This window comes from Doryrhamphus excisus, linkage group LG4, assembly GCF_037039965.1.
Source record: "Doryrhamphus excisus strain RoL-2023G ecotype Guam linkage group LG4, RoL_Dexc_Guam_v1.1, whole genome shotgun sequence".
NCBI lineage: Eukaryota > Metazoa > Chordata > Actinopteri > Syngnathiformes > Syngnathidae > Doryrhamphus > Doryrhamphus excisus.
Window position 1 is genome coordinate 15,239,387 of NC_136360.1, and position 13,151 is coordinate 15,252,537.

Sequence of the window (13,151 nt, forward strand, 5' to 3'; positions counted from 1 at the left end):
CAAGTTGACTAATCATTGACAGCCGGGGGTCCTGATTGCATTTGACCCCTGCACCACACGGGTCAAACTCCTTTTGTGTTGTTTACATTCATTTGGTGTTTGTCATCCATTTCCTACCGCAAACGTAACGCGAGAGGCACACGTGCACGCTGCTTTTTGGAAAAGAAGGAAAAAGCTGAGTACTCGGGATCCTTGATGAACGGATGCGACGTGGAAGTAAGACGGACCGTAGCACAGTTCTTTGTACATGTACACTGACACGCTCACACACACACGACAGCCCTGTTGTGGAGGCATCGATGTTGTTTAGTAAGAATCAGCTGCTTTCCTACGCCCTTGACAGGTGATTTCTTCACGGTGTTGACGTACACATTACAGCTCATTCCCTCAGCCTGAATGCTAAATGCTAAATGCTAAAGTTGCCTGTTTTTAGGAAGCGTCCTGCATATTGAGTACGTACGAGTGCACGTTAAAAGGTTCATTGACTGCTTCCTGGAATCTGCAATCCTTCCCAAATTCCCACTTCAGTGCCTTGGTTTGTCCTCAGTCCTCTTCGCCCTCCCCCACCACCCCTCTGACACATTCTACAAGTCACATGGTCCACAGGAAGTTGCATCATTCAGACACTTCCCACAGTTTTTTGGTTGAAGTTTTATGTTGAATCGCTGCATGAAAATGCTGTTAGCATAAATGCTATATGCCATCTATTTGACCACTCCTCAACGGGTCTTCTTTGGATAAGGTCATTTCTGCATGTGGAGTAGTCCAGGGGGTGTATTGGGGTGTATGGGGGCGTTTGGGGGTGAAGGTGAAGAACGGCAGCCGTGTGTGTTGATTGGGAAGGATAGCGAGCGGAACGGTGGTAAAAACGCAGACTGGTGAGTCAGCCTGCGAAGACGTGACTCCAGGTAGCGAGAATGTAAATTGCAGGGAATTCCAATCAGGGACCGAGTGTACATGAATTCCACAAACGAGTGGGTGGGGGTGTGATATTTTGTGAGAATTTGTGTTTTCCTTGACTATTATGAGCCGGTTCACCGCAGGGCCCTGGGTAGCCCGAGCCTGTCCTCCTTGGCCCAAACACGCATCCCCTGCCTGTTAATTGGAGTGGAGCTAGCGAGCTAGCAAGCGCAGCGCTGGGACCCACGACGTGGCCGCTGAGAATGTTCCGGCATTAGCATTGCAGCGGAGCGACCCGGCACATAACGATAACCTGAAGCTTTGGCCGTGGGGAGACTCGCGCAGTCACGTAAACAACTAGCGGAATAGCGCCCCAGCGGTGGGCCGCTCCACGACTGCAGGAGGCGGAGGAGGCGGTGGGGCAGGAGGAAGGAGGTGGAAAGTGTGTAATGAACTTGACTTCCATTGATCGAGGCTGCAAGCGCAGAACCGGGGGCTGTTTGTCCCAGAAGGGCTTCCATACCGCCGCTCGGTAGCCCCTCATAAATGTTGGAAAGGCCCGGGCTGCTCTACCTGGGTGCAGATTCTCTCCGGCTCAAATGGATGACCGATGGACGGCTGGCTGACGATGGTGGAGGGGATCAATGGTTGCTTTAGCAGGCTAGGTGTGTTGACGCGTTCAAAGAGACTCCGTCTGAGCCAAATGAGTATGCAGCAATAAAACTCTCACATCTGCCCGTTTGGCCCCTTAAGGCCCCCGTAGTGTGTTCAACACGTGATTGATATTACTGCCGATACCACTTAGAAAACACCCGACGTGCCGGGGCTCCTCGGCGTGGGCCGGCGGGGGCCCCTCAGCGTTATGCAGCCGGTAATAAAAGTTGAGCATTGATTTTCTGTAGCGGCTTGTAACTGTTAATGTTGAAACATCAATAGCCAAAGCAAAGCCGCCTACCTTAATGGGATGCCCGGAACGTGGAGGACGCCAGCCGAGGCCGACTCTAAATCACGGAATCTATCCGCGCCGATCGATAGGACAGTAACTGCAAGTGTCCCCTGCTTTCCTAATCTTTGGCAACAACCACTTGGCAGGACGTCCGAGGAGAAGAAGGGACGTCTGCTTTTATGGGCTTGAGGTGTGCATTGAGGATAGCTTCTGTATTGCGTCATCACGTACTCCACTCGCACTCGCTGCAAGTGGCGTGGAAGTGGAAGGCGGGGCTTCAAGCCGATGACCACTTAGTGGTCTTTTCTTTCCAACTCCTCATTTACTTCCTAAACATGTCTGAGATACTTCTCCTGCTTTGGGACAACTGCATACACAGAGTACAGACAGTACACATTCATACAGAGTACATGTACATGTAGCTAGCATGTAGCTTTAGCACATTTGGATCTTAATGAGGTCTTAAGTAGAGCTACAATATCCAAAAGCAAGAGGGGGGGCGACAAAAAGTCAAAAGTTGAAGATCACGGCTCCAAAAAGGAGGAAGAACTCTCCAAAGCAGGAGAAAAATGTCTGAGTAGGACTCAGTAATGAGTAGCTCCAGCGTTCCTGTTCATCACCTGAAGAATTGCTTTGGGAATGCTGGATGGGAGTGTTTCCAGGAGGCTACTGGGAACATTGGTCCTAGTGGTGAAGATGGCTTCACTAAGGGCATCGACTGGCTGGAACTGATTGTCTAACCATTTTTATCAACCTCCCTGGCCATCCATCCCCAAACGTTCTCTTTGGGATGCCAATCAGGGAAAGATGCGGGATGGTCCATAAGAGGGATGTTCTTCTCCCAGAAGACGTCCTTGGTCAACCAGCATTGTGAATGGTAGCATTGTCTTGTTGGAGAACCCGGATGTTACCACACAGACCAGGGCCCTCGCTCATGAGGGATGGCCGCCGCAAAATCCGCACGTCATCAGCCACCGTTTGACGACCCCGCACCGCCTGAAGCTCCAGTGTTCCAATGATGGACCCCCCTCTGCTGTGGCGGGTAGAAAATATCTCAGGAACGCCAGGAACGTTGGAAGCCAGGTTCCATTTTTCCTCATCAGAGAATCCAACTCTTCACCTTTCAGTGTCCCATGTTTGATGCCCCCTGCAAAGTCTAAACGGGCGGTTTTGTGGTGTTAAAGAAAACCAGGTCTTTGGATTCCTTTTTTCTTTTTGAAAGCCTTTTGCCACAGATGGCGTCTGATGGTTATTGGGCTGCAGTCCACCCCAGTAAGGACCACCGTAGCACCACCGAGGCTTCAGGTGGCGACAGGAAAGACAGGTTGTAGCCATGCTGGGAGTTTGTCAGGCGAGAAGGAAAAGAGAAGCTAAACGACAGTTCAGGGTGACTCCATCTCCTCAGCAGCACCTAAGTCCCACAACACGTCTTAATGACAACTGCCTGCAGTGGGTAATAATGGCAAGCCGCAGCTTTTATTGCTTCATAAATTCTGAAAGCCTTTTCGGCAGCCTGATTACAGCGAATTCCCTCCAAAGTGGAAGGTGCGTTTATATTTCTTAAGCTAAAACTGAGAGAAAATAGGCCCGAGTATTAAGTTCATTGCTTTAGGCCATATTTCCGCCTCCTCCTGATGAGGCGCAATACGAGGAAAGAAAAGTCAGGACACTCAAACTTGATTAGCTGAGTTTGGATCCGTGGGCTTGAAAGTTTGAGCGGATGGCGAAGGACTTTTTTATTTGTTTGTTTGCCACCTTAGAACGACGCCTGTAGGATGCTGATGGCTGGTAAAAAGATTTGTTTGAAAAGTAGATGACAGTCCAATACTTTTCAATCAGCCTGTGTTGGCCCAGCACTTTGCCGCACAGTCAAAGCGCCGTGATGACGAAGGCCGAGATGTACTGTGCATTTATTAGCCTTATACATAAATCTACACACCAGCGCCCTGCAATCACACCGCTGTACTTTCCACTGCTACCGTGGTTGCACCGATCCACCAACTGCACTCATGCATGAGGAAAAATAACGGATACGCGAGTATCTAAGGATGCAGACAACAACTTCCTGTGTGCCACATTTAACCAGGAAGGGCCTCCCACACAAATAAGAGACACACCAGTAAAGTACGCAAACAATCCAAAGAACCACAAGACGACTCCAGGTTTGCCCGGCATGGTGTCGGCATCACGCAGCATATAATACATCAGACAATATTTATGTTGTGTTGCTTTAATGAAGCCATAAAGTCTTGGGCCAGTTATATGCTCCATGATTTGGCCCCTACATCGGTCCCGGGGGGGGGGGGCAAGTATTGAACCTCCTTTTGTCAATCAATGCCCCGCCGCATTCAAATGATTGGTTTCAGGAAATGAATATTTGCCCTGCGAGGGGGTAAGCGGGGGGGAAGCAGGGGTGCCGTATGTATGATTAAGCCGGCCAGCCGGGGATCAGCGCATTGATTGTGAGCAGCCACGGCTTCTGCTTAATTGGGGTCCACCTGTCTGGGAATGTCGTATTTTCTTCTCCCTGCCGGTACAGATAGACATGGCTGAAATGGGAATGGTGCTGCCGTTGATCAAGGTCACATTTACTGTCTTTTGGTGTCTGGCAAAACAAAAATCAGGATGCTACTATCGCCAAGGTGATGCGGCAGGAACAAAAAAGTGGATTTCTTTCTGACGTAAGGGAAAATCAAACCTTTCAGTTTTCGTGTGAATCAGTTTTTGAAAAACTTAATAGGATTTTTTGAACATTTTTTAAAATATTGAAATTGTGATAATGTAATAATAATGAATTGTAATAGCGTTCTCTCTGTCTTCTTTTCCTCTCCTTATCTGTCAAGTGCCAACAGGGTAGGCGAGGCATTCTGGTGCACATTGAACCATAGTATGATATTTGATATTTATCTAATTGTAATATTGCATTTAATAGGCTGTACCCGTATCTATGTACTGTATGTAGCATGGGGTGCTCACACTTTTTCAGCCTGTGGGCTCCTTTTAATATGACCTTGTCTTGGCCTTGGTCCTGACAGCTTACACATCCTGAGGCGTTGCGTCGGCAAAGTAAATAAATAGCGCAAAATGGTGCGCGCTCACAGACGGTGTCGCTCGCTACGTTGCTAAGTGTGGTACAGTTGAAAAGACAACATTTGACAGACTTTAGATGGCTGGGTGGGTGGATGGATGGATGGATGGATGGATGGATGGATGGATGGATGGATGGATGGCTGGATGGATGGATGGATGGATGGCTGGATGGATGGATGAATGGCTAGATGGGTGGGTGGGTGGATGGATGGATGGATGCATGGATGGATGGATGGATGGATGGATGCATGGATGGATGGATGGATAGATGGATAGATAGATGGATGGATGATGGCTAGATGGATGATGGGTGGATGGATGGATGGATGGATAGATGGATGGATGATGGCTAGATGGATGATGGGTGGATGGATGGATGCATGGATGGATGGATGGCTGGATGGGTGGATATACAGTATAACCCAGTGAAAGAAGACGTGTTGATGGACATCAGAAAGATTGCACGTTATTCCGCCACCACAGATACGGCCTGTGGGTCAACTCAAAATGACCCCCACATTCATTTAAAGATAAGATAAGATAAGATAGGTGATGCCATATTTCTTAGTCCCACAAAGGGACATTTCTGTCCACTGCTTCATTGAGATTTTTTTGTCTTTTTTTTGTTTGTTTATTTAATTTATTTGAAAAGCTCTTGACATTCCAATGAGACTGTAAATGAAATGAAAGGTGTATTATGCCATAAAATAATATAAACATGCTCTCAAAGAATGGTGTCAATCAATAGTATTGATGATCAACAATAATTTGTAGCGTAATTATCGTCCAGCATGATGTTATCGCGACAGGCCTGGCCATGTCCCACAGATCTACCTCCACCGAGAAAAAAGTACTGTATTGAGTATATTTACAAATATGAGTATTTCTCTACTACTGTACTACTACTAAAACTACTTTGCATGAAGTATCAGCATAATGACTTGGGAGGCAAAATGTGACCCTATGTCACCCTAGCCCGAACCCATCAAGTGTCGGGGGCTTTGTTGCCCTCCCTCCAATTTGGACGCATTATTCCAGGTTCTGTCCACAAATCTGCTTTCTTTGCTGGGAGCATTTAGCACTCAGCGCCGCTCTGACAGCTCCTCTGGTTCTCCTCCCAGCTGACGAGGACTGGCAGCGGCCTTCTCTCCCAATTAGAGCTGACGTGGTCCGACCCGCCGATCCCTCTGGTTTGCTTTGAGAACATACTTTGACCTCTGGGCCGGCAGGTTCTGTGCCAACGTGGAAGCTGTCCGTCAAACGCCCCACTTCATCAAGCAGATGTGTTTCATTTTTCCCACCACTGGACTTTGTGAACGCTGCGGCACCGTACAAGGACTCGACATCCAAGTGCTGGTCCGTGGAACTCACACAGCCATCTAGCTTTAATTGTTGTTGATTGTAAAAGCACTAATTGAAGGACCGCCTTTCACCTCTGCTCACCTGTCACCTGATGATCGTATAAAACAGCCGCTTGGCAGTCTTTCTATTAAGCTCTTCAGCCTTTTAAAAGGAAATCAAAGACCCATTAACAGCCTTCTGTCACAAGACAACTAGTAGTAATTCTTCACTGAACTCTGACCCGGCCTGCACTCTGTCTTCTCTAGCTTTAATGGCTGCGACTTTACTGCCACACACACACACACACGGCCATTGCTCACAGGTCCACCAACACAGATCAATGCTAGCAGAGCCATCATCTCCATCTTGATGGAGACACAAAGCCTTCACTTCCGACAAGGAAAGAATGACAACACAGACGGAGGAGATGGATAAAGAGGAAGATGGTGAGAAAATAGCACAGAGTGTGAAAAAGGACGGTCAAACCCGGGTCAGGACAAGTGTGGTTATCGACATCTGGCCTAACTAAGAGCTCTGGTGGGGAGATGGTGAGCGACTGCCCATCCAATGTGGAAGAGTCAGGCTAAAAGCGGAAGGGGTTTCCGTGATCCATATCGATAATGGTCCTGGATGGATCTGTCAGTGTCCCAGCTGAGACTAAACGTGCACCAAAACTACAAATTTCAGCAGTAAAATCAACTCTTGCAAGCAGAAGCAAACGTCCAACCATCCAAGCTGGCTCGGCATCAATGATCCACTTCCACGGATACACACACGTTTGGCCAAGCATTACTCCGGGATAAATCTAACAAAGTTGGATAAAAATATCTGTGACTCTCGCCTGAGTTCAGCTCCGCTCCAAAGTGGAATACGGTAATCCCTCCTTTCCCACGCTTCATTAGTTCCAGAATCCACCGTGAACACTGCATTTTCGCAAGGTGGGATTCATTTCTAACTGGATGGAATAGTTTTAGAGCCCTCTAGACATGAAATAACACCCCTATAGTCACTTGTTACCCAGTATAATGGCAGCCATGACAGGAAACAAGGCACATAAGACAGAAATAAGACGTAGCGTCGACTCATTTCATATTTGAAGAGTTCCTTGTTGAGCGTACCACCACTGACACCTAGTGACCGGTGTAGAATACCGCCCATCACATCTGTGAATGCACCTTGTGAATGCCTTATATTTCAATTTTTTATCAACAGGCCATTTTTATGATGGAAAATGCTTAATTTATATTTTTTATATATCTGCCTTCATAGACATAAGTATATATGGCATACTGTATTTGAATCCCTTTTGATAGTAAACCATGAAACGAGTATTTGTTTCATTTTGAGAAAGTGTGGTTGAGTGAAGCTGCGATATTCGTTGGGATAAATGTCCGCATGTCCTAACTCAACAAATATCTGATTTCATATACATTTACTTTAGTGTTTATCACAATGTGGAAAGGTGATGACTGAGTACATACTACTGCTAGTGCATGTACTGAAGTGAACCTTGTACTCTAGTAACGAGTACACGGTAGCTAGGTGGGAGGTGGAAATGCTACTATGAGCTTTCGGAAGATCACATTGACCTCATTGACAGGAAACAAGGTCACTGAGGAGGAGCGGCGAGTGGCAACATCCACAGTGGAAAAGACCCAAGGCCGGAATGCCGAGTGATATTGAGATATTTTTTAAGATGGAGTCATATTGCATCCAATGCATTAACGGCAGTCCCGATGTAGTCCAGTGTAGATCAAATCAACCTGATCCCTCCTTAGCGCTCATCGTGGCGTTGACCAACCAAGGCGGGGCTACTTACACGCCTCATTTAGCGCCAATCCGTATTAATTGGCGCTGCTGGCGGTGTGCGCTCCAGCTGTGAGAGCACAAGCTTCCTCATTCCGTCACACATAAACACGCATGCAGATGAGTCCCATGGCAGCGCTCTGCTCCGCTTTGGCGATATGAATCAATGGTAAATCTCCGGGCTTTGCGATGCGGAGCCCAAAACATCACCGCTTCCACGCGGTAAGCTCAACGCCCGCCACCTGTGTCGGGTTTGTTCTGTGGGAGGCGCGGGCAATGCTGGAGAACAGGCACAGCCGGGGGCGATACACATCCCTGAGGTAAGTCTTTCATTATGGATGATGTTTCCGCCAAATTATTTAGACCCTGAGTCCCAGCAAAGTCTACGCCACGTAAACACACACCGACCAAAACAAACACTCAGGTCCACTGAGTTACACCCAAGCCCGGCTAGCAGCGCTAACATTCATCGAGTGTGATTACCAAAGCGTGAGATGTATTCTGAGCAGTTCGTTCCTGCTGCCTTCTCTGTTTTTAGGCAAACAAAGGCAAACGCCACCAAGGTGGGTTCCATCTTTTAGCTTGGCGTCTACGTGCGTGTCCCTGAGAGGCTACTGGTGGTCTTGGTAGGAAAGTGACGGGCAAACCAAGGCAAACGCCAACAAGGTGGCTTCCATCTTTGGTTTGGCGTCTGCGTGCATGTCCCTGAGATGCTACTCGTGGTCTTGGTAGGAAAGTGACGGGCATCATCGTTCATCTATTTCCCACGTCTGACCTTGCGTTAGAGACTGGAGAACCAACAACCGCACCCCCCATGTATCATCTGTGAAGGCTTTTAGGTGACTCAAAGACAAGTGAGAGTCAATTCTTCATGTTGGCGTACTCCTGGGACTAGATGATGGGCACAGCAACCCCAAATACTGAATGACCCCCCAAACACCCTTTTATGGACTCACCAAGGCTGAAGAGGACCAGGAACTTCAGGCAGACAAACTCCCGTTGGTCCATTTGCAGAGATCGTAGTTTGGCCACCAGCTCCTGGGCGTGGCTCAACAGATTGTTGAGGGTGGCCCCCGCCTGTGATGCAATCACTGCAAAGTCTACCTGTAATTTGAAGAGCAATTGGAGCAATTTCAATTCACCTTCATCAGGTTTTCCACAAGGATCAACGAGAAACAATACTTCCTCCTCCTGATGTACTTTCTCAAAACCGATAGTAGCGTTTGATAAAGCCATAAAATCCAAAAAGATAGATGATGGATTGACGGACATGGGGGGGGGGGTGCAGCTGCAGCAGATTTGTCTGGGAGGCAAGTCCTTCGCTGCCAGTCACTGTAAACAGCAGCGTATGAAAGTTTGATATTTATTGACAATTCATTACCATAATTGACAGTGGGAAGGTTGATCCAGGTGTTCCCCACAGGAGGGACCCCGGCTGCTCCAATTTGCAAGGAAAACCACCGTAGCATTCCAAAGGTATGTGTGTACCGAGGGAGGTTTGGAACATTTGGCATCAGATGTTGGTGACCGGTCGAAAGGGCGGAGAATATTCCCAGTCGCCCAAGGATACCAAAGTAGGGCTGGCACCCGAAAAAGCAATATTGTACCTGAAGCTTTTATTCTGACGGTGATCCATTCCCCTTCTTCCCACAATCACCAAGGTGAGAGTTATGGCTGGGGCCACCAGCAGACGCTGCCCCCTTTTCCAAAGTGTCAATCAATTTACATAAAATCAACTGTGCATGAAATAACTTGCTTGAAGGATTGGACTGTTGATGCTGATGCCTTAGGTTATTGCCTCCTGGCCTGGAGTACAAGGAGAGGGGAAAGCGCTATAACTAACTCTAGCGGAGTTAGCACTAACCCCGGTGACCCGCATATCAATCAGTCAATCAATAGCACTTGATTACACCTCCTGCAGAGACATGCCGGCTAAACATGGAAATAAAGCTTCTGATTTCAAGCCATCCTGAAGCCATCCCGCCATGAACGGATGCTCGCTGTGCAGCGTGGGAACAAAAGCAAAACAAATACGCCACTGGTTGTGGTTGAAATTCCACGGACACCAGCGGTGTCGTGCTGTCGAAATATCACAGGGTTGCCATATTGGAAACTACGGCGCTGCAAGGCCTTGCTTAATCATTCAACAGCTCAGCCCATTTGTCATTTTATCTTTGCATGCATTTTAATAAGCTGGAGTCCATGTTTGATCCTGTGACAGGAAGAAGAACTAGCCTTTCTCGCCCGACTGAAAATGCACATACAGTCGCCGCTATGTTGGTGACCCTGAAAATGACATTCATGTTCACTTTCTTTTGGGACTCGTGTAGAGTTCAATCGTGGCCGCATCTGATATCGACCGGTAGACTTGCTGTCGTCTGGTGTCTGTTCTGGTCCGTACATGAATCCATGAATCCGATTATATCTGGTCTTCCATCATCTCCTTATATTTCCACATGTTCCATAAAGTATACCGAGGAACATACATAGGTGTTCTTGGGATTAGTAAGTCCCAAGCAAGTTCAATTGTTATTGAGGTTGGAAAAGTATTTCTATTTGTGTTTGTATTAGAGTAAAATTAAAAATAGAATCAAAAAATACAAATAATAATAATTACAATAATAATAATTAGGAATACATTTTGTTTCATAAATCCACCAATGAACCTGTAAGAAAATAATAATAATAATATTAACAACCAAAACCCAAAAAGGAATCGAATATTCCAGGTTGGGTAAATGTGTTGTTCCATGTGTAAGCTATAGAGGGCAGTCAGGTTCAGCACGCTGGTTAGAAGGCTAGAATAAGAGATGGAGGAAGTGTCGGCGGGTGGGGGGGGTTCACGCTGTGACCAGACAGTAAAGTCGTTTTGGGGCTTTGACTTACCTGTTGGCCAGTGACCAATAAAATGGAGCCCTCCTTGGTGTGCAGCACCTGCCTGAAGACGTGGTCCAGGATCAGGAGTTCGCTCCAGCAGTTCTGTAGAAGTTTCATCTGGTCGTCGACCTGTTTAGAGACGTGAAGAAAAAGCCATAAGTTGACACTTTAGGGATTATTATTATTATTATTATTATTCCCATTCACCTCAAAAGCAACAGCAGCTCCGTGCAGGTGGGCTCATACGTCATAAATCAATATCGCTGTTGGTTTACTTCCATATTGTTTTGCAGCCTTGCACAAAATTGAAAGGGCCACAGTCCAAAGTGTGTGTGTGTGTGTGTGTGTGTGTGTGTGAATCTTTCCACATTCAGTCAGAACTTAACTAAGTGCCTCTTTAACAGGTTTCTGTGTTTGCCCATTGCCAGGAGTTTCTGAGTGATCCCACAGGTTGTGATGATTAAGACCACGTTTTTTTTTTTTTTTTTTTACGCCTGCTGAATTGCAGCCGCTGGCTCCCATGGACCTGCCAGGTGAGCTTTGGAAGCGGGTCAAACGGTGCACCAAAACAACCTCCTCCATTGTGACAGACCGCCTCTTCCCATGCCTGGCCATGTTAATCATTAGTCCACATGGGAGACTCAAACAAAAAGACCACTTTGGGGTGGATGGAATGAGGAAAACATCAACAAACATTGTGCTCTGTGTTGTGTCGTTCCAAAGAATGTACGCTGTGGTGCTTCGGTGCGTCAGTGTGTCTTTTCCTGTGTGAGAACATGATGTTGGCCACCAGTATCAACAGTGTGTAGGAAGAGGAATGTGGATCGATGTTAAGGCCGGCTACATGAGCAGGTGTGAGCTTGGGCACCATGGGAAGGAATGTCTTCTCGTACGTATGCGGCGAGGAACATGCTCACAGATCTATTTGTTCAACTCTTTGCCGACTTTGCTCGGAATTGTCATGTCGCTGCCAACGCTTTACGGCACTGAAAAAGCCATCACTGCAGGCTTGCCAGCTCCAAAGTCTCCTGTTGATCAGGGTTGTTATGGCTGGTGATTGGTGGTCAACATCGGATGTTTACCTTTCAGTAAGACACAACAACGTGGTAGAGCCAGATTGTACGTGCTTCCGAGACACATTCTCCACCTGTTCTGGGGTTCTGGTTGTGCTGGTAACCTTTGGCCAACTTTGAAGACTTGTGTGGCTTTCATGGATGAAATAATACTGAGAACACACACTTGGCACTGCTGTGGTCTCCTCGTGCTTGTTCTGGTTCTCTGGTACAAAAGTGTGTATTGCTAATTGAAGATTAGCGGCAGACATATTGCTCATCCTAGTGTCAGCCAGTCTCCCAACTGGGCTGGCATAGGCTCCAATGTGGATGGACCAGAGATGAATGAGTGGAAAATGAAGAAGAATACCAAATTTGAATCATTCTGGATGAAATGCAAAAAAATGAAGGCCTATCCGTCACCTGTCGGTTGTCAAGTTCCTGCGACCTTTCCATCAGTATTCTTGACTCGTCTCCTCTACTTTCTTTACACCAGTTTTATGGTGGAGGCAACTCGAGCTAAAGCAAAATTCAAATGCCTTCATTAAAACCGTCAGAAGGCCTTCAAAGGAGGAGTTTCTTTGAGCCACCCTCCGACACCCCCCAAATCCAAAGACCCAAAGACCCTGGAAGCTAGTGTAAAGGGACGAGGACATGTAAGGCCCAAGCTCTTCAAAAGCCAACCCCCAACACGCATGTCACGCTGTTACCAAGTGGCGGGGTCCTCATCAAAGGGTTGTCCTGACTCTGCCTGCCTGAAAGCGCATCTCTGACAAGAAAAGGCCGGGTCATCAAAGGGGGTTACGGCGAGGCCAGGGGACACCCGTCTGCAAAAAGGGAGACCGGTGACAGCCAGCCAGGCATGAAGGCGGTCCCGGGATCGGCGTTCAGTTGGATGACCTTTCAAGTACCAGTGACACAAAGTGTTTCCTTGACAAGCGCTTCCTTTTGCTCCGTCCAATGAGCGACATTCATGGCGCCTGATCCCACAAGGTCCGCTGCCTGCGCCCACAGATAATATGAACTCGCTGACATCCAGTCAGACGCTTTCTATACTATCCCTGGGCAGAAGATGCGGCCAAGTCAGTCAGTGAACGACTGGCTGATTGCCAAGTACTGATTACTTCCATTTGAGTCGA

At 47.5% G+C, this 13,151-nt stretch overlaps 1 protein-coding gene across 1 annotated transcript in view; it reads right to left on the reverse strand.

The window, feature by feature from the left end:
* Positions 1-13,151, reverse strand: part of nr5a2 (nuclear receptor subfamily 5, group A, member 2) — a 54,371-nt gene that overhangs the window by 11,908 nt on the left and 29,312 nt on the right. Inside the window, exons 5-6 of the mRNA XM_058073029.2 lie at positions 10,970-11,089; positions 9,040-9,187 (exon numbers count right to left, since the gene is read on the reverse strand). Coding sequence (XP_057929012.2) covers positions 9,040-9,187; positions 10,970-11,089 — 268 coding nt within the window. The remainder of the gene's footprint in view (positions 1-9,039; positions 9,188-10,969; positions 11,090-13,151) is intronic.